We start from the raw sequence: 22141 nt of genomic DNA, 5'->3' as shown, positions 1-22141 counted from the left end.
AGGATTTTACCCTGCATGAAAATTCAGTATCTTTAGGCTTTTGTTATAGCCTGTTTACACCAACACAAATGTTCAGCACAAAAATTTGTTCAGATTTTTTAATCTATTCAGACCAATGTGTGAAAATGACAGAAGAGCTGAATGAAACTGCAAACTCACTCTGTGAAAGTAGGTGGCGCTTATGGGAGGGCTGGAATATGGTGGTTACCACGGTTAGCTAATGTAAGTTTCTGTTTCTAACATTCCACGGATAAGGCAGTAAGTCATTACATGTTATGGTTTTATCAAACATTACCAAATTCAAGAGTACGAAGACAAGAGAACCGAACTGTTTGTTTGTGAGCGCCACCAAGTTTTATGTAACAGCATCAGCTCTGGGCATGCGATCAAAAGCGAGAATCGAATTGTTTGGCGAGATTCATTACTTCCTTAATTGAATAAATAAAGAAATCACATTGACGCCATCCAAATATTCATGTCAGTTAATCTGACTCTGAACAGACAAATTAAAAGTCACTCATTCAAATTAAATGTTAAATCGGATCACATTTTCGCACCGAATCTTGATGTGAACAGGCCTTTTACATTGCCTAATAAATGTCGCTAAATCCTAGATCATAATTACAAAACATGACGGATCCATGGCAATTCTACCCATCACCCACCCACCCACAGCTGTTCCAGAGATCCCGAAGACCTCCTTAGATCTTATTTCATGATCCAAGAGTGTTGAGGCCAATTAAAATCTCATTGGCAAATAGGAATTCAGTTTTTTGTTCAAGAAAGTTGATTAAGTAACATTTCCAACTTGACTAAATTACGGTATAAGTGTATATTGCACAAGGTAACATTGCAGTCTTTCATCTTGCTTGGAGTTGAGGTGCTTCTAAAGACTGCATGCAAGCCAGACGTGCCACTGTATGCTCTTCAGCTAATCTGTATGGAGCCATCAGTGCTAACTTTTATTTTACTGGCTAGGCCCTTTCCAAAATGACCCAAGAGGCCAAGGGATGGCTAGAACATGAGTGAATGAGTGATCAAGTGTTGATCCCCACTCAGACAACAGCTGAGTCTAAACCCAGACCAGAAATAGGGTCGCTTTCTTCACTTAGCAGCATTTAGAGCTACAGTACAATTAATGAGAGCCACCAAAGACTAAGTAAACACACATTGCCCCTCGCTAGTCTTTAATTGGTTTGCGAACTTTCCACATGTGCTTTGAAAGAAATGCGATGCAGTCGTCCATCTGCAGCCTTTGAATTGGTAAATGCAAAACATGTTAGCAAAGCATGCTAAGCAACAAAGAAGTTGTGTCCCAAATTACACAAAGACCTTATATTACACACACTATGCACTCTACCATCCAGTGTTTGGATTTTATAAGGTTATTTTGTCAAGTATAGCATCAGGGTCTGATAGCCACTCTCCTTTGGTTAAGTAAGACAAGCTGTGATAGTCGAGTGCATGATTTTTTCAAGTCTATTTGAAATGCGCTTTTTCTTGATGGATTCATAAGTATGAACACATTACTCGACAATTTATACTACAAAATGGCACAAAATAATGCAAATTTGGAGGCACCTATAAGTATGCTAACAGAAATGATAGACTTGAGATGTGAAGCATGTGGTGCCGCTAAACATACAGTAATGTGCAGTCTTGTGCTAACAGCTAGCTATAAACATTTTTAAAACTAATTTTAAAGGGATAGTTTACCAGAACATCTGTGATTCCACCGTATGTCATTTCAAAGACTCTTTCTTCTGCTAAACAAAAAAGATAATTTAATGTTTTAATTATTTTATCTTTGTAATGCTAACAACACACTTTGTGTGCTGACAAATTTCAGAATTTCATTTAGTGTGTGAAATCAAGTCTGCAAATCCAAAAGTGTATTCATTCATGTACTGTATAAAGTGTGAGTTGAGCTCTCAAGGCAGTGGCAAAAATAGAAGTGACAGCCTAAAACAGACATGGATAGAATAACCTTGTTTCATTGAGATGTGAGCTAATTATAGCATATATCTGGAAGAGTGCAGTAATAGACTCGCACTGCAAGGCCAAACGAGTCTCTTTAAAAGTATGAATTTTTTTAGTTTGCAAAGCTTCACTTCAGTGAGGTTGGTTTTTTTTTTGCCTGTGAATGCTGATAACCGCATTGACATGTAGTTCTGCACATTTCTGATGAGGAAGCACTTATGCCCACTCATTGCCATGGTTACCGTGGCTTGCGCAAACACTTCGAGAGTGCAGTGGGCAAAATGTGAACCAGCCTCATCTATCATCTGTTCCATTAGCAATCATTGCTGCGTTCACTCGAACCGTGCAGGCAAAGACAGCAGTAATTTGTGAAATCTAATGAGCTTCTGCTTAAGTGTGCCTCAGATATCGACAATAGCTATTTTGCACATTAGTGTATTCCTGCGTTATCGGCTTGGGATGATAAGTGGCACCAGTGCAGTGTGTTTAGAGTCTCTCTCGCTGAAGGGCTCTTGAGCTCCTCTGATTGCTGCTACTTATCTCACGGGAAAAGACACGACCATTTTGATGGATGCTTGGTAAAAAGCTCTTTCAAGCTTCAATCAGTGTTGTTTCAAGGGTCAGTGTGTATTTAAGTGTGTATAAACTTTTTGCAAAAAAAAAAAGCTCATATGTTGCTAATTAGAAAACATACAATGCAGCAATGAAATTGTCCTTGTCTCTTAAAGGGTTGGGTTGACAGAAAGGTCTCTCTCAGAGGTGAAGAGTCAGAGGTCATTGGGTCACTACACAGGAAACAGATCCTTCCTACAACCAGGTGTCATACTCTGTAACAAATCACTGGTGGCAATAAACTGCTCACAATTACCTGGTTTATAACCTGGTAACCTTATGACTTTCTTAGCTATGCTGCAGAAATAATCTCAAGTTTTCAATGTGACTTTCTTGACTTGTTTCCAGTATTAAAAAATATTTGAAACAAAAAAAATGTACTTGATTTGTTAATTAACTTAATACATTAAATTATTGATGTGTTTACACATTGTATCTTGAATTGTGTACATGATGTAAATTTCATAATCAACTAATTATGTGTACAGACTGTTTTTAACCGTGCATATTCTGCACGCTTTTTTTTATTACAGATTTTTTTGCTCAGGTTAGTTGGTCCACAAGTGGCAACACTGGCACAGGCTGTTGTTTTACAGTTGACAAAGAATTGTAAAAGATGGAGCCAGCAACAAATTACTGGAGACGCAACAACAAATAGCCATGTTTACGAACAGTGGTGTGAGGTGGTAAAGAGATGCCCACAACTCTAGTTTTAATAAGTACACATACATTTTTCTAGGTTGTAATTTCTAGAGAGAAATAATGCAGACACTGGACAAAGATTAAAGACTACGCACACTAAGCATTCGTATCAGCAAACCAAACGTATACTTTGGACTTCAGAGCTAGGGATTTTTAAAAACACCTAGAAGTATTACATTTTGAAACAAAACATGTCCCACAACATTTGTGCTTTGGGCATGAATATAACTAGATTCTGGTGAATGATAAATCATATGCTGGTGATAATTGATAAACGATTTACTGGTGAATGATAAATCAGACAAAAAAATCACAAAGACACATTGAAGAAGTCATGTCTAGAGACCAGAATATAATAGAAACTTCTTTCACTTGAGCAAGAAGCATCACACTATTACTCTGGCCTAGAGATAACTACGGTGGCCGAAAGAGCTCAACCCGCTGCAACTGAAGAAAACCCAAACAAATAGAAAAAACACCAGTATATTAAAAAAAAACATCTTCAACAGTTTGACAACACATGTGCTGCAAATACTTACAACGCAACCAAATACAGTAACACAGTGCAAAATGCACAGACCATAATGGAAATGTTTCAAAGGGACCCAAACAAGTGACGAACCTGCCTGTTCAATGTCTACTCATCAGTGGTGTCGATGACCTGAAAGTTAGTTTAGTTCAACATCCTGATCGTATGGTATGAGCGTTGTATTTGCAGCACATTTCTGTATTTGGTTTGCATCGTGAGAATTTGCAGCGTGTTTCTGTATTTGGTTGCATTGTGAGTATTTATAGCGTATTTCTGTATTTCGTTTGCATTGTGAGTATTTGCATCACATTTTTCTGTATTTGGTTGCTTTGTGAGTATTTATAGCGTGTTTCTGTATTTGGTTGCATTGTGAGTATTTGCATCATATTTCTGTATTTGGTTGCATTGTGAGTATTTGTAGCATGTTTCTGGTTGCATTGTGAGTATTTATAGTGTGTTTCTGTATTTGGTTGCATTGTGAGTATTTGCAGCGTGTTTCTGTATTTGGTTGCGTTGTGAGTTTTAGCAGCGAACACAGCTACATGTAATTCTTGACTAAACTCACTCTGACCCAATGATTTTCGCAGCAGAGACAAATAGACAGGCATGTCACAATAAGAGTACATAAGGGAGTTTTAAGGACAGAGTTTAATAGAGTCACTTGGCTTAACTAGGTCAAGGTTGGCTGTGGTGGAAATTGCACAGTTTCATATGTCGAATTAGAACTAAAAAAGGTGAAACAAAATGTAACATACTAAAGTTAAAATACAAATTGAAATGTACACGTATATTCACATAAGTATCTATATTTATTACAAGTTGGATCTGTGACACAAAATTAAAATCAAGCATATCAAGCATTCAGCATTCTGATTGTCTGTGACTGCGTCCCTTCGCTCAGAATTTTTCCTTTCAGCATGGACAAACACACTACTTCTTACTAGAAACTTGTCACGTTGCACAGTGTCAGGTCATCCAGGTCATCAACAGTGGGCAGTGAGTTCACTGCTTGTGTACCTGTTGCAGACTGACGCCTCTCAATCTGCAGTGGAATCTATCAGCAGTCTGTGACAAGTTCTGATCTGCTCCTGACTGCAGTATTGTGTGTGTGTGTGTGTCATGGCACTTGTAGAACCAGTCATCATGCTACTCCTCAAACTCCCTTGGGCACTTCCACTGTCAGCACATCGTAAATCAGATGTGCTAACAAATGCACACATACAGATGAAAAAGATATACAAATACACAGATACGCCTATTATGCAACACCATATAAATCGAGGCATATACGAGGCAACCATTTAATTATAGACATCATATACTGCAACAACAAAAACACAACCAACTCTAGAAATCACACAATACACACAAAATATAAACGCGAGCTTTACCTTGAAGAGGTTTTACTGATTTATTGCCCACATTTAATATTTTCTTAAGATTTTAATAATTCTCTGATTAAATTTCTGCACTTTGATTTATTAAGAGTTTTATCAGTTATTAATTAAAAAATTGACTTCTCATCTGAAAACCAAAATCTGTGAAATTTATTCCATACGAAAATTTTATGTCAAATTTTCTATTGACTTATTTTACAGATATTAAGAGGTCTTATTATGTTTATTTGTTAAAGGGAGATTAGCGTAAAAGTAGCCTAACACCCTTGAGTTTTACAACCCCCATGTTTTTTAATTTAAAATGTATTTAGATTTTATTTTGTTATAAAGTTTGTTATAGTTTTGTTTGTGTATAGTTCTCTGTTAATTAAAATCTATTTCTTGTTTTAGAAATTCTTTAAGAAAATAAAAATAAAATTATTTTAAAATTAACTTTAAACTTAAAATAACTATTTTCTATTTTAATATATTTTAAAATGAAAATTATTTCTGTGATAGCAAAGCTTTTCTTTCAGCAGCCATTACTGAAGTCATCAGTGTTACATGATCCCTCAGAAATCATTCTAATATGCTGATTTGGTGCTCAAGAAACATTTCTAACTATTATTTATCAATGTTGACAACAGTTGTACTGCTTAATATGTTTGTGGACGCATCCTTTTCTTCAGGATTATTTGATGAATAGAAAGTTCAAAATAACAGTATAAATAACAAAATAACATTTATTTTAAATAGAAATCATAACAAATGTCTTTACTGAAACTTTATTACAATTTGATGCATCATTGCTAATAAATGTACTAATTTATAAATAGGCATGAAGTCTGTCAAGATCAAATAACTCAACCAAATTTACAAAAATAAAATACAAATTACATTTTAATAATAAAATATTAATTATGTAATAAAATAAAATATTTAATAAAATAATAAAATTACATTTTGTAAACGTATCTGTCATTATTTTACATATTTGATATTTAAATAGTATAGCAGATGTGATAGATCAGGAAAAATCTCCAAAAAATCAGAACAGTTGATTATGAACAGTTGACAGAACACATGATTATGATTTTGATGACTTGAGAGGACTAGTTGTCTCTTTGAACTTATGTTCTGACTCTAAATAAACACCAATTATTAGGGTCGAATGGCAAAATCTTACAACAACAGTTCTATCATAAAGCACCATGAAGAATAATTCCATTCTCACAAATATGGTACGTTACTAATACCCGTTTTTAGACAGTATGTCTCCATGTCCATGTTACAGCCAAAAGAAGAGTGCAAACTGTGCTTGTGAGGAACCCCGTGATGGTGGAAAAAATGAGAAACCACTAATAAACACAAACAAACATGACATGAGAAGCTAGCCCACAGAGCAACCAAAGATAAACATTCGGATATATTTTAAGAGGGCCTATGACATCATCATGACAACCTCCAGTGGAGGGTAGGGGCTAAAAATAGCAGAGACGTCAACGCACTGGTACATATATGTCCATGAGCGAAGTACGGCATTCCAGAGATAACAGCAGATGGCTAGCAGATTCTGCCCTCTTCTCGGGAAACAATAACAGCCCGCACACACACTTCAGACAAGAGCATCCTTAGGCCCAAGGTGCATTTGCTCACAAACACACAAAAGCTTGCATAATACGGCCTCCAGACAGAAAGCAATGGGGGTGGGGGGGGGGGGGGGGATTTTTAGTTTTCCTGTGTGTACTGTATATGACGCACTTCAAATGTCCTGGTGGAAAAAGTGTGTCAGAATCCTTGAAAGCGTTAATAGCTTGACAACTGTATACAGTCCGAAAACGCACGTTCTCTTTGTCTGAACGTGCCAATATGGACAGACCCTGTTATGGTGGCAAATAGTTTTGGGCACAGTTGAAATACACTTAAAGACTCCTCTATTGACATATAAACATGTAACAGGAAGTTGAGTTTTTATATAGCCAATAGCCATTAGTTTATGTCACGGCCATGAACACTGATTTGCGAATTAGTTGGAGAAACTTTTACAGGAAGAACATTTTCATTTTAAAGACAATTTAATTGGAGAAAAATGTGAAATAGAGTGCCACTCATCTACTCACTTTAACCGTGTAACGGCCTATCAAACTTGCTCACTGACAGGCTAACAATTCCATATCCCGTGCACATTTATGCTAATTATTATGATTTAACTTCTCAAGCATTCGTTGATAGTCTTGTTTTCACGTCATACACCTTTCAGAGCTGAAATATAACTGTTCTACAGCAATTGCTGTGCTGTTCTGATCTTTTGCAATGAGGGAGAAGTCATTTCACAATCATTTCCCTATATAAAATTGCACCTGCTGACCCTGGTCCAGTGCTGCTGCGTTATGCCTAAACTCTAGCCATTTATGGTTTTATTACTGACATGCTCTTCCTAAACTCAATCCATTTTTGCAAATGAACCCGAACCACTGTGTCAGGCAGGCACTACAAGAAACATAGTCAATTGACCATGAAACTTAAAGGGATAGTTCACCTCAAAATAAAAATCCTGTCATCATTTAGTCACCCTCCATTAAAAAAAAACGTATGACTGACCTTCTTCTGAGGAATTTAAAGTACAGAGTCCCTAAAGGGAAATGGTCCTTTTTAAACCCTTGCATTCGTTCTGAGTTTGTCAGATGAACACAAAACTGTTGTTAGCGAAAGCAAACATTCACAAGAGAATAACAAAGTTTTTATGAGCAGATGCAAAACAACTGAAATGTATTTTTTCTCCCATCTCATATTTTCTTTCTTCCTTATGGAGCTTTGGAGGCTCTGTAAAAACAAAATCAAGTTATAGAGGAATTGTAGTGGTTATTCAAGACAGTCTAAATGATTAATTTATGAATTGGGCCTCAAAACTTACTGACTCAAAAATCCACTCACAGCGATTAACAGTGAACTTGAGGATAAGATTACCCATGAATTGCGACTTAAATTTCAGTTTGCTTATCCCACAAAGTTATTGAATCGCTTCAGAAGACTTGTAATGCAGAATGATACATTTTGTGATACTTTGTTACAATCTTGATCAGCATTATTACAAGAAAACATTGCTTTCTGCCACTTTAGCTAATGGAGCGTTCCGGTTCTTCTGCGGCCAGGGCCATGTATGTGTGTTAACGCACCTTCTCTCCCGTAGGTCATCATTTCATGAGTTTCTCTAATGTGCATGACGAGATTCCCAAAGCTTACTGGGCCTCTCCTCAGAGAAATAAATGGGAGAGAGAGAGAAAGTGGAAGGGAAAAAAGACAGTCGACATCATCCATCCTGACCTTTTAAGGAGAGCTCCTGCGGAGTCTATGAGGAGCTGGCCCAGTTTCACACATGCTTGCTATAATTACTGAAAAAGGGATATGCTGCATAAAACAGATAGCTGAAAAGTAGATTTTAAATGGATAAAAAAATACTTGCATGTGTATTCATATTAAAAGCAATCACATGGTAAATTCTTCAATCAGGGTCTTAGAGGAACAGTTTTAAAGGAACAGTCTCTATTTTATTACTTTTTTCCCATAGAATAAATAAAGTAAGGTTTATATTAACATCATTTCAGTAAACAATGACAGAAAAGTTATAGAATATTCTGTTTCTATTCCACTCTTGCATTCAGTCTTTGCACAGATGGTGTCACATGACAAGTTTGCTCATCAGCTTTAGCAGAGAGGTAGGTTATTGTGAATTTAGAGGGGTCATATGAATCATAATGCTTCCACAGTCCACTGCACTGCTGCCCATCAGATAAACGGCATTGAAATGACTCATCTGAGACACCAGGTGAGGTCAAACTGGAGCCATTTTTTTCCATCATGCTCTTGAAGGCTATGCATTGGGTTTGCCCTTGCAAAAAAATAAGTACTTCAAGTTCATTTTATTAGGAATACTTAACTGAAGTGCATGTATATTTTTAAGAATGATTTATGTAGTCAGTATACTAATATCAGTGTACTCGTAGTATACTTGTAAGTGTACTATTTTTAACTTGGGACTAAATTGGCCCACTTCTTGGTGAATGAACGTACTTTGTACATTTACTTTGAGCACAATTAGTTTGAAACTACATTTTTTGTTACTGCAAGTACACTACAAGTGAACTTAGGTATACTGATAGTTTACTAGTGAAATATTTGTAGCACATTTTTAGTTTATGAAAGCACACTTTGAAGTAAACTACTAGTTTTATACTGCAAGTAAATGTTCTTTAAGTGAACTTAACATCATACTTATAGTTCACTATTTGATTTTAAATATTATTTTTGCACTTTAAGTATTCTTTATGTTCCTATTTAGATAGAAAATAGCCTTTATTTAACTGTACTTTAATATGTACTTTAGTAATCCAACAGAAAAAAATACTGTGATAACCTGGCTTTCTCTTTTATTTCTGAGAAGTGCACAAAAAGTGTACTTTCTTATTTTTTTTATTTAAAAGAAGTATAATAATAGCACACTTGAATACATTTGTAAGGGAGGTTCTATTTTTATTAACTTAAACACCTGTGAAAGCAAACTTTTCTTGTATTTGTTTCAAAGAAGTTCGCAAACTTACAGCCATAACTGCTCAGCTTCCACATGATTCTTAGTTGAGCAAGACAAACTCAATACCCTGGTGTAGGAGACAACTGCCTCGTCAGGCAGCGATTTATCAAGTACAGACATAAAATTACCAAATTAACAAAAGGGCTCAGTCTGGCTTATTCTGAGAATCCTGTGTGAGACTGAACACATGCATACAGCAATAGTTACAGCTGTTGGATGAGAATTATTTTGGGTTTGCTCTGATCCCTACTCAAAAAAAAAAAAAAACTAAATTAAAAGAGCTTTTAAATTGTTTGTTTTATATTTAGGTCTTACAAAACTGTAATAAATTACATTAGATTACAAGCACTTTATGTCCGTAAACATAATGGAATTAATTTTAAGTGAATTACAAAGTGAACAAACAACAGCTGTTCATTCAATCACTCATGAATGAAGCATTACTATTTGTATTGCTCAGCTTGGTGTTACATGTGTGTCCTGTGGTCCCCCATTCTTTGTGTATTTGGTTCAGTCCTGTTTCTAGTTTCCCGCTCCTCGTTTGTATTCAGTCCCTTCACCTGTGTTAAGTTAATTTTGCCCCAGCTGTGCCTTGTTCCCCTAGTCTGTTCTAGTGTATTTAAACCCTGTGTTCTCCTCACTCCTGGTCCGTTCTCGTTGATGTATAGTGTGGTTACTGTTTCCCTTCATTATTTGATTAAATGCCTGTTGACCGGTTCTCCTTGTCTCCTTGTGCTTCCTGGGCACCACACGCCCGTAACAGAAGAATGGACCCTAAAAAAGAAGAAGAAGGTGGAGAACTTTATGGCAGAAGACAAACTCCTCTTCATTTCCCAGAATGGGCGATCGTTGGAGGGGTATGTGGAAGAGTTCCTGAGTCTTTATCATCAGGTGAGCAGGGGTAACTCTACTATTAATGCCTGCTTCCGGATGGGACTGGATGATGGTAAATTATTCAGATTTATCTCCCCTGATGATTGTTACAGGTCAATCCCTGACTTCATTAACTATATCCTAGAATTACATGGTTCTAATTTCTTTGTTGATATAGTAGAAAACAATCAAAATCATCCAGTCCCTACCCACAAGCATGTGGATGCCCCAGTTCATCCTGAACCAGCACCTTTCACATACCTCTCCAAGGGTTCGAAGTCCTCCGGCTCATCCGAGATGGTCTCAGGGGAAGATCTGGCGAGTCCAACCCAGTCCGTAATCCACTTCAGCCCCACCGAGACCGCCCAGGGTCCAGAGCCTCATCCTGCAGAGACCGTCCAGCCTGAGCCCGTTGCCTGCCCGCCAGCGCCTGAGCCCGTTGCCTGCCCGCCAGCGCCTGAGCCCGTTGCCTGCCCGCCAGCGCCTGAGCCCGTTGCCTGCCCGCCAGCGTCTGAGCTCCACGCCAGCGATCCCGAGCCCACTCCGCTGGTCCCGTCCAGCACCGATCCCGAGCCCACTCCGCTGGTCCCGTCCACTCCCGAGCCTATCCCAGAGCATGTTCCTGAGCCGGTTACTCTCCCCAAGAAAATGGGGGGGGGGGGGATATAGAACGCCGCCATGGCCACCTGGAAAAAATAATCCACCCTGGGCCCCTGCGCTGCCTGATCCACCCTGGGCCCCTGCGCTACCAGCTCCGCCCTGGCCACGCCCTCAGCCTGCTCCGCCCTGGCCACGCCCTCAGCCTGCTCCGCCCAGCCCACGTCCACGACCTGCTCCGCCCGGGCCACGTCCACGTCCTGCTCCGCCCTGGAGGCTTCCTGCTCTGGATAGGCCTCGCCCTGGTCAGCCTCCAGGGCGCCCACCCCCCCACCCCATTGAAGTGCTACGGCGCGAGGTCGCGCCTTTTCGGGAGGGGGCTTAATGTTACATGTGTGTCCTGTGGTCCCCCATTCTTTGTGTATTTGGTTCAGTCCTGTTTCTAGTTTCCCGCTCCTCGATTGTATTCAGTCCCTTCACCTGTGTTAAGTTAATTTTGCCCCAGCTGTGCCTTGTTCCCCTAGTCTGTTCTAGTGTATTTAAACCCTGTGTTCTCCTCACTCCTGGTCCGTTCTCGTTGATGTATAGTGTGGTTACTGTTTCCCTTCATTATTTGATTAAATTCCTGTTGACCGGTTCTCCTTGTCTCCTTGTGCTTCCTGGGCACCACACGCCCGTAACACTTGGTTAGGGATTTGAACAAACCACTAAACACAAGTATTTAAATCGGAGTTAAGTTATGCTTTTTTGCATTTTCAACTTTCTTTAGTGTGTAATATTGCCATTTAAGCATGAAAAATGTCTGCAAAGTTACAAAGCACAAAGTCACTCCAGACCAAAGGGAGTTATTCGCTATACAGTGCATCAGTAAGCACGGTTTCTGCTCCCTCAAACGCCTCGATTGTAGTCTTGAGTTTTCTTCCAGAAGCGTACACGTCACTATATAACTCATCTAAATAATTCCGCCCCAAGGTATAAATAAAAAAAAAGTGGCTGAGGCCTGGTTGACTTCAGTTAGTCAGATTGACCAATCAGAACAAATTATGCTTTTTAGAAGGAGGGGCTTCATAGAGAGTGGAACTAAACAAATGCTGTGTCCCAATTCGCCTACTTATACTACGCCCTAAAAGTATACTCTTTTTGTGAAGAAAAAGTACATACTTTTGAGTGTGTAGTAAAAGAGTAGGCAAGCTTTGGGACATACTAGTTCGTCATCTTTAACGGACAGATCAGTCGCGTGCGTAAATTGCCCTGTCAGTCATCTCGTCAGTTAAAATCCTCCATTCAATCTTATTTAATTTCTTACCGTTTCGGAGAGAAATGTTGTCAACATACTACGATTTGGAACGTACTAATTCTATTTTCGAATACTATTTAGGACGGATAGTATGCGAATTGGGACGCAGGGATAGTGTTACTGGCAAACATAGTGTTACTGATGCAGACTATTACATTTTACACTGCAATAGTGTCAAATATTTTAAATAATGTGTGTTTTGAACTTTCAATCATGCAAACCCATTCTAGTAGACCTCAAAAACAAGGTCGTCACCAGGCAGACAATAAAACGGGCCAAAAATCTTCTAAAGATTTACATTGAAAGAGGGACTTGAACCATACCTAGAGACTACAATATCAGAGTCTTGAGAATGTACACTCGTTTGGCTTGGGCTATAAGCATCCACCTTGAAACCAACTATAAACCACCTCAAATTGCAAAACACTTCAGCAACCAAATTGCAATACCCTGGCAACCACCGTAGAACTCACAGTTTCAAAACATCAAATGTATAGAAGTGGAACTATGTTATCATCAGTGATTTCAGAGCACCATATACAGAAACGTTCTGTGACTTGTCTGTTTAATTAAACAAGAGCCCTGTCTATTAAAACTTCATGCTTTTGAACTTTGTACAGAGTCAGTTGGGGTGACAGTCACAGGAAAATATATAGGGAGGCGGGACCTGTTGCTATAACCATTATTTTTGTTGGCAGGCAAATAGCAATTCACAATTATTCACACCATCTCTCTATCTTCTCTCTGGGATGTCGCTTTTCTGCTAAACAAGCGATGCCCAAACAGGTCTTTTCTGTTGCCATGCCAACGGCAGTACTGTATCCCTCACTAAAGTGAGCCCCCACCTCCGCACTTGGCAGACCTTCGAACGCAGAGAGAAACTTCAATTACTTTTCCTCCCGCTGCAGTACCTATTACGGTCAAACGAGACGACACGGCAGGCCTAGAAAAGCGCCTGGGCCTGCGTAAATCTGCACCCATCGTCTAGTGCAGTGACAGGAAGGGGTCACGGGGTCGCCCCTTCAGGTGATGTGTTTCCATAGCACTGTGCACACAGAGGAAAAAGAGACCATATATGGCTAGTTCTTTATATGACATTCTCTTGCCTTTTACTAGGTGACTGTTTAACTGCATGCAGAGCGCGAAACGGGCGGACTGCGCAAGCTCAATTCTGTAGGTGGCAAGCAAACGCCTTCACTGTTTATGCTTCTGCAAATGTCTCCTTTTATCCACGTATGAACTGGGTCAGATATATGATGATTGTGCAGAACCCAGGGGCTTGACGTAGCCTCAGGAATATCTTGACTTTAGCAGTGATGTGAGAGAGTTTAATGAGACCCGGTCCTGAGGTCTGGAGATCGTTCCGTTGAGAAGGATGACAGGGACAGCACACTTACAATAGCAGGCCATGTGGGTTTTGTAACACGTTATGTTCAGATAGAAATACTAGAATAGTGCGAACTGTGCAGTATGCATTGTATGCTGCCTAATTCTCAAAATAGTATGTGAAAAATGAAACCAGGATGCAGAGGCAAATGTTTCAAGCATTTTTGTAACGTGACCACTACATTGCATGTTTAAAACAAGCATCCATACATCATAACTTAACATGTTATGTTATGTATATATACTTATATATATTTATAAAACGGTTAGTTTGACTCCTTGATTCTGATTGGTCAAGAGCTGTGCTTTATTCACGATAAAACACGGCTATGACGCCAACGCTTCTATTGATCGCTGCGCAACACTGCGGTTCTATGTTGTTTTTATTTGACCTTTCATGCATTTTACACACTGGAACGTTGTTGCTGTTAATGCTCAGGGACTATTTTTTTCTAGCGGAAGGAAGGCTTTTAATGATTTTACTTCAAGAAAGTTGAACTAATACATTGTTTTTTAATTCAATATTGTGTGGCAACCGTTTTATAAAAGCAATAAGGTATTCGAGCTTCGCATCATGCCTAACAACGCCCTTCAGCCTTTACTTATTCACGATACAGCACAGCCTCTTGTACCTTATTGCTTACACATTTATATATATATATATATATATATATATATTGCTTTTTCGTGCAGAATTAACGTTTGAATTAACATTTGTATGCTTTGAAAACTAAATGTCCCAAATATCTGGCCAAAGTGTCTGAATATGTGTCTGAATAAGAAAACAAAACTAGATACTGTCTGAATAGAACAAGAGAGCTAGACGTTTGAATATCTATATTTCATTTCAAAACCTGAATCTGAATTTCCTTTTTTGTTGCAGATAATCATAAATAAGAAAAAGCAATCATATTAAAGAAAATACATACCATACACTTATTACAACTGTTGTACTCTGAAAATGAAATTTCTGTCATTGATTGTGAAATTTCTGTCACTCACCCTTTAATTCCAAGGTTTAAATACCATTGTTGATCTTCGAAAAACACATCAGTTTCTGAATCAGCCATAGGCAGCAACGTCATTGCAACTTTAACTGTGGTTTAACTGTTGTGACTACAGTGGTTTAACCTTAATGATATGAAGCGACAAGAATAGATGAAGGTCTTATGTGTTTGGGACGACATGAGAGTGAGTAAGTAATGAAAGAAATGTACTTTTTGCGTGAACTAACCCTTTAATCAAAAATATCTTCATTTGTGTTCCGAAGATGAACGAAGGTCTTGCGGGGTTGGCACAGCATGAGAGTAATTACTTACTTAATTTTCTTTTTTGGGTGAACTAACCCTTTAAGTCAGGTGAAATGGTATATATTATTATTTATAAAGATCTTTGGTTTTAGGAGATGTTGGTGTTGATTTTGCTTCTGTCACACTGGAAACTGAAGGTTAGGTGCATTGCATTGTTGGATCCAGTTTTCTACACAGTGAGCTCTGTTATATACTGCATATTTTGGCAGATGGTTTGCTGGTCTGGCCATTATCAGCCACAAATCAGTCTGACTTGTGTCTTTTTAAAGTATACTGTAGTAATTAAGTTATGCAAATGAATTACTACAGATGGCTAAAGCAGACACACGCCACTTAAATACACAAATAAAAGCTTGATCTGAAATGCACATGGTTTAAAAATCAAATTCTCTCAATAGACACACAGGGGTTGCATTTGTAAATACAAGCATGTGTATTTTTTCCAATAAGATGGACGTTACAATGATTGCCTACAAAACTGTGATACAGCAGCCTTGATAAGAGCCAGAGAGATGTTAGATATAGATAAAACACCGTGAGAAAAGCAGTGCGGGGGTGGGAGAAGATGGAGGGCTGCAGGAGGGCGATTCTCAGAACAGAAAATGACGCAAAGCAGATGCAGAGAAACAGAGCAAGGATGGAAGGATATAACATATAGGTCAATCTCAGTAGAGCAGTTTAAGGATACTCATATAACTGTGTGTGTGTCTTTGTGTGTTATGATTATTAAGACTAAAATAGTAAGAGGAAAATGATAAGAAAATGGCATGGTATTAAAAAAATATATACTGCGCAACCTGAAAATTGTAAATAGATTAATTTTTTTAATGTCAATCAGATTTTTTCTCTTTTTTTCTTCGAAAACTTTTGTTTTCGAAAGAAATTAATACTTTTATTCAGCAAGGATGCATTGAATTGATCAAAAGTCATAACAAGAAGCATCATGTGACACTAAAGACTGGAGTGATTCTGAAAATCCAGCTTTGGATCACAGGAATAAATTAAATTTTAAAATATATTCAAATATAAAGCAGTTATTTGAAATTGTAGTGATAATTAACAATATTACTGTTTCTACTCAATTTTTAATCAAATACGTGTAGCCTTAGCAAGTAAGGCTCAGTCTTTCTAAAACAATAACCACCCCCCCCCCCCCCCCCCCCAAAAAAAAACCCTTACCAACCCCAAACTTTTGACAGAAATTATATACATATAAATGTGTATATGAAGAGTTCAGATGCAAAAGCCTCTAAATGCCATTTGAAATTTTCTTCTTTAATGACGATAAGAATTGTCCATTTTGATGTTATATCGCAAATGGGTGTTGGATGAGTTAATTTTACATTTCATACATACGGTTAAGTTTTACCTTAGTAAGCCCCACTGGCAAGGATGAGCTGATTCTTGACCAGGACTCTTACTTTAAACATACAGGTCATTTCATCAGGGAGACATCTGTGATGCCAAAGGAAGCCAGGTCTGATGGGCACCCAACTCCGTCCATCTCCATAAACAGCTTAATTTGCTCTGTTAATGTCAGAAAGATAAGCAAGTCATTTTCAAGGGTGGTGATGGTGCAGTGGATAAGACACGTTTTTGGTGTGAGAGAGCCGGGTTCCAATATCTTCTCCTAATGCTCACTTCCTTCTACCCAGCTGAAAAGACCCAGTAGCCTAAAGCTGGTTGACTACCTTGTTCATCCTTGTGGGAATGCCATCATACTTGCATTTCAAAGCCCAATATGGTATCTATCTCTATTTACTAAGGGATATTACCATATTTCCCCCAAAGTTTGTCTCGGTCCGTTTTTTTACCCATGTACTTCCTCTATCCCATGCGAACAGCAGCAGAGTTCTCATGTCTTTGTCCAGGAAGCTCAGCAGTCGTGGTGAATCGTTTGCACTCTGTGGTTAAGTTTCACCTAAGGTCAGGACTATCTCCGTCTGAAACTCATCAGCAACAAGAGGGGATATTCAATTGCATGCAGCTAGCAACACAAACTCTTCCATCCATATTATTAAGTTATGCGCCATGTAGTTTTTCAATTACGTATGGTTCTTCTCAGCTAAAAAAAAAAGAAAAAAAAAAAGCTATTTATAAATTCAATTTATCATTTTTATAATGCATTTATGTAGGCCCGGCCCACCTAAGCAAATTTCACTCTAGATTTCTGACTGCACGTGCACGTAAATTTGTCCTTAGGGACCCCTGGTGGAAATCGTGTTTTTAATGTCGTTTAATATCTATATGCGGTGTTATATCACGTGCAAACAAAAACACGCGAATATGTTTCGCGAATATATTTTATTTGAACTATTGTAACTAGTAAGAAATGTTTAAACGTAGAATCAAGTTATATTCATAATATTTTATTATTTTAAAATGTGCTTTGATAAATTAGCTACACTTGTTTCTAAGAGGCGAACTACTGTTCTATTTGAAAATGTTATTGAATTAAATGGAGCATTTGATGGTTTTCATTCTGGATAGTATCTGTATAGTATAGGATCAAACCCATGCATTTTCTAGGTCCATAGTGTCATATCTGTATGACAACACACAGTTCATTGCATCTACATGAATCACACAGTAATTAAATGCAAGAAGCATCCTCAGGTAAAGTAACAGGATGCAAATGTCCAAAAGAGCTGGAAGACGGTATTTTCACCATCTCCGTCCACTTGGTGATCCAACTGCCAGTAATGGATCAATACCAGCCATTTAGTACCATAAGTGAATCACATCAGACCGAGCAGCAGCAGTGTGGCCTATAGCAAGACAGCTCTTATTGCATTATCTCTTGCTCTTACCTCACCCAGAATCTGAGAGCAACCGATAAATCACACTCAGAGGATGTATTGCAGAGATTAAAACCAACAAAACAAGTACGCGTGCTTTTTTAATCTGAATAATTTTAGTGTTTCCTCCCTTGTGCTCACACTAATGCTTTGCTGTCTTTCTGGAAATTTCAGATATCAGTCATCATCAGTAGACTACTATTAGTATTACGTGCTTTCGGCTGACCTGAATGAGCTACATTTTAGGACTAAATAGGTTTGGCTCCCTCTAGCGGATAAAAAAAAATATATATATTGCAATTTCTTTCATCGTTCAAGGAATGTTCTGTAAACCTCTGTATTACTGGTTAGAAGCCGATATGAACGAGGTGCAGCACCACAATTACTACACAATAACAGAGGAATTCTGCTTCAAAGAATAACACAAGTCCATATAGAGCATTTAAAATTCACTACAATAATTTGTAACATTAAGTTAAGAATATTCACAACACTGTTTAATAATATTGAACTCGATTCCAAATGACTATTTGGTGTACCAGTATTTAGCTCTGATTTAAGAACCTCCATGCACTAACAATCTACCACTGTTGAACTCTTCAATTAATTCTATGGCAAAATGAATAGAATGCTACTGTGGTTCAATAATCAGCATTTATACTCACTCAAAATACATACTTAGATGTAACGCATTTATACACATTACTCTATATATTATTTCACATCACTATCCTTTTGCAGAATATACAGGCCATTTCTTTCATTGTTGATTTTTTCTATCATAATCATTCATCAGCGATTCAAAGAAAACATTCAAACTCAAAACTACAAGCACATTCTTAAGTACAACTCAAGACAACAGAATTGTTCCCCCTCAGTTTTATTATATGAAAATGTACAGAGAGATTTTAACGGTAGGACTTCTGGTAGCGTGCGCGAGCTCCAGGTCCACCGAACTTCTTGGACTCGCAGCGGCGGGGATCAGCAACCAGCAGGGTCCTGTCATACTGAATCAAGATATCCTTGATCTCTTTCTTGGAAGCCTCATCCACATCTGGAAGAAGAGAAAATAGAAAAATATAACAAATGTAGACATATCTTCACAACATAATGACTACAATGACGCACACTTACATTTCTGATAATAGGCAACCAGGGATTTAGAGATGGCCTGACGAATGGCTGAAAGAAGAATAAATAATGTGAACACTGCAGCCTTAGGTAAGCATCCATTTACCATTCACTGATTAACATGTACAAATATTTTCACGGTAAGACGATTCAGAGCAGACGGCTTCCACCATCAGTGTTACTAACCGTAAATCTGAGCGACATGTCCACCACCTTTCACGCGAACTCTGATGTCAACGCCAGCGAAGCGCTCCTTACCCAGCAGCAGGAGAGGCTCCAGCAGCTAAAGGAAACAGAAACACTCAGTCGACGTATGAACAAAATCTCCTCACACAGAGCTAAAGGACTCAATCCTGATTAATGTACTAGGAAACTTTTAACCCAAAGGTAGTGAGTTTGATTTCTCAGTAGCGGCAGGAAATGGCCCTTGATGCAAGTCACCTAACTCACAAATCGCTCTCCGGGCGCCGGAGTGAATGGCTGCCCACTGCTATGTGTGTGTGTGTATTCACTACTCACTGCTCCTAATGTGTGTGCACTAACTTTGATGGGTTAAATGAAGAGGCAAATTATGAATATGTGTTATGGTCTCTTGGACGTCACTTCAATTTAAGGGTTAATTCACACAAAAAGAAATTGTCATTTATACTTGTTCCAAACCCGTCAAACTTTTATCCATGAAATACGCAACAACCACATTAATATTACAAAAAGTTCATAAGTGATCGGAAAACTGAACGGTTTAGTACATATCTTCTGAAGAGACTCGGATCGCTTTATGATGAATGGATTACGTTTAGGATTTTATTTACATATAAACATTCTTTTCATAAAGTGATTCAATACATTTCACATGGATTAGTTTTATAATCTCTTTATGCGTAGACTGTCGAAAGTCTTACGGGTTTGGAATGAAATAAGGGTGAGAAAATGACAGAATTTTCATTTTTAAACGGACTAACCCTTTATTTTTATGATACAGATCCTAGTAGTACGTCTTCTCAAGAAAAAAAAAGCTAAGACTTGACTCTCGATCAGGAATTGAACGGGTCATGTTATTTGCTAATTGCTACAATCTCATGCGAGTGACAGACGGATGAGAAAAGATGCCGTCGTGAAAGGGAGGGAAAGTTAATGTTTGTGATTAATGATAACAAGGGCACATGAAAGTAAATAATTAAGTACACTGATAAATCATTAATAAACAATAAAATATCTCCTAAAAAAATTAGAGTGAGACTTGAAAACTGGACTGATTTGATTCATGAATGCTAATTAAATTAATACAATGAAAAGCGGCATCATTTTCCCAAACCTGACATTATTACTTCTCTGCTGATCGTGGCAACAAGTGCTGTGAAGGATGCCAGGCTTTTCAGTAAACAAAACCTGACATTTAGTTGTTTTTCTTCCACAAATTACTGATTCATTTTTATTATACTTAAAAAAAAAAACAGTTTTGGAACGGCATGAATGAATGAATGACAATTTATGTTTAGACCATTAACAATTCATTCAAGAATTGACTGAAATACAGATCTGATTGAACAGTTCTATTATATGCACTCAATATCTGTAATTAAAGTACCTTGTACTGCAGAGTGGCAGGCTCGATCATCTCAAGGGGTCTTCCATTGACTTTAATAAGCCCATTTCCCCTCTTGCAGTGGGCAACAGCGGTGGCGGTTTTCTGTGGATAGTGAAAAAAACAGATGAGACATCACATCAAATATGACACTAGTTGAATTGGGGCATTTAAGCTTTTGAAAATGTGCTTTAGGAATGGAAGTGATATTTTATGATATGCCAGTGCAAGTTGCTTTCAGTTACAACTGCTCAAACATGCATTTAAGTCAGGGACTAGACTAATGGCTTGTCTGCGAAACCGGGTTATATATTCTATTATATGATATTCTTATGGTCAGAATTAAGACCCATTGCTATACTAGACACAAGCACAGGCTAACAGCTAGTAAGATAAACAAGAGGCCCCTCCACAATATCTAACGTTATATATCTACTGAACAAAAGAAAATATGTAGATCAGATCTAAAAGCAACTGTTTTGTATGCATTTACTACTGTACATGTACACACTGAACTTCCCCACGTGTCAGCATACAGCCATTATTGGTAATGTATTCGTCCCTCATTGTTGATCTACACAGGCCTTAACATTATGCTTATTTTACATTTCAATGGTTTAAGAGCACATATATACTTCTGTATAACTTCTAACGGTTACGTTTAGTATATAAACTATATAAAACATTAGATTCATAGTCATTTACAAACGCATACATCTGTTAGCATAGCCGGCTAAACTCAGCCCACATCACTGTCGTGAACGAGCACGAGGACATACAGCGTTTAAATACTCACTTTACGTCCAAAAACCTGGACAGACTGTAGAGGACCTTTGGCTGGCATGATTCTGGGGAAAAAATAAATGATTGTCGTTTAATTAAAGCATAAATTATCATTTAAAATCGTATTTTAGTGACGACTGCTTGAAGAACATACCTTTCAGAGCTCGAGCGCTGTTCGGAGAGGCCGCACAGGGGTTTCCCATGCGCAAAAGCAAGGGCGCTGTCGTAAACAATCTTGTGTTTACGACAGCCGTAGTTGTAAAAATGTTTTTTTTGAAACATTTAATTTTTAGCACTTCACATTCACAAGATAACACGATTCAAATATTCACGTAAGTAAATAGATTAACTTTTGTTTGTAGACTTAATTTGGAACATTGAAAATAGAGGTAAAAAAAGAGAGAGAGAGAGGAGAGATCCGATCATTCTGATTATACGTACTATTCATTACATCAAAATTATTTAACGTAATTATATATAGAACAAACAGTATTTCAGATTGAAACCATCGTTTAAAAGAAAAGAAAATCTATTCTGATGTGACTTTTATTCCACATGCTACATAAATGTTACACTTCGCCACAAGATGGCGCT

At 37.9% G+C, this 22141-nt stretch overlaps 2 protein-coding genes across 3 annotated transcripts; one reads left to right on the top strand and one right to left on the bottom strand.

The window, feature by feature from the left end:
* Nucleotides 1-10363: 10363 nt before the first annotated feature.
* On the top strand, nt 10364-11918 carry LOC148965178 (uncharacterized). Of its 2 annotated transcripts, none has more exons than XM_089126812.1 (2): nt 10364-10678; nt 10931-11918. In XM_089126812.1, exons 1-2 carry the CDS (start codon nt 10448-10450, stop codon nt 11327-11329), a joined length of 630 nt encoding a protein of 209 aa, XP_088982938.1. In that variant the 5' UTR covers nt 10364-10447; the 3' UTR covers nt 11330-11918. The 2 variants fall into 2 exon arrangements, with proteins under 2 accessions (XP_088982938.1, XP_088982937.1); XM_089126811.1 differs by having other exon boundaries at nt 10369-10678; nt 10839-11917.
* Nucleotides 11919-18912: 6994 nt separating this feature from the next.
* Nucleotides 18913-21786, bottom strand: rps16 (ribosomal protein S16). The gene is made up of 6 exons (XM_039663399.2): nt 21702-21786; nt 21561-21612; nt 20768-20869; nt 19366-19462; nt 19183-19230; nt 18913-19102 (listed from the first exon to the last, which is right to left on the bottom strand). Exons 2-6 carry the CDS (start codon nt 21606-21608, stop codon nt 18957-18959), a joined length of 441 nt encoding a protein of 146 aa, XP_039519333.1. The 5' UTR covers nt 21609-21612; nt 21702-21786; the 3' UTR covers nt 18913-18956.
* Between the last annotated feature and the right edge of the window lie 355 nt (nt 21787-22141).

Source organism: Pimephales promelas, chromosome 24, assembly GCF_988280905.1.
Source record: "Pimephales promelas chromosome 24, fPimPro1.hap1.1, whole genome shotgun sequence".
NCBI lineage: Eukaryota > Metazoa > Chordata > Actinopteri > Cypriniformes > Leuciscidae > Pimephales > Pimephales promelas.
The sequence above is the reverse complement of the archived record's forward strand: the minus strand, read 5'-3'. Positions and strand labels throughout refer to the sequence as shown.

Bases quoted from the DNA above. Each gene is read 5' to 3' on its own strand.
- LOC148965178 (XM_089126811.1), top strand. From the start codon at position 10,489: ATGCCTGTTGACCGGTTCTCCTTGTCTCCTTGTGCTTCCTGGGCACCA. The intron at 10,679-10,838 runs GTGAGCAGGGGT...TTGTTGATATAG, and splicing joins TCCTGAGTCTTTATCATCAG to TAGAAAACAATCAAAATCAT.
- rps16 (XM_039663399.2), bottom strand. From the start codon at position 21,608: ATGCCAGCCAAAGGTCCTCTACAGTCTGTCCAGGTTTTTGGACGTAAA. The intron at 20,870-21,560 runs GTGAGTATTTAA...CACTATCCACAG, and splicing joins TCCAGGTTTTTGGACGTAAA to AAAACCGCCACCGCTGTTGC. The intron at 19,103-19,182 runs GTAAGTGTGCGT...CTCTTCTTCCAG, and splicing joins GGTTGCCTATTATCAGAAAT to ATGTGGATGAGGCTTCCAAG.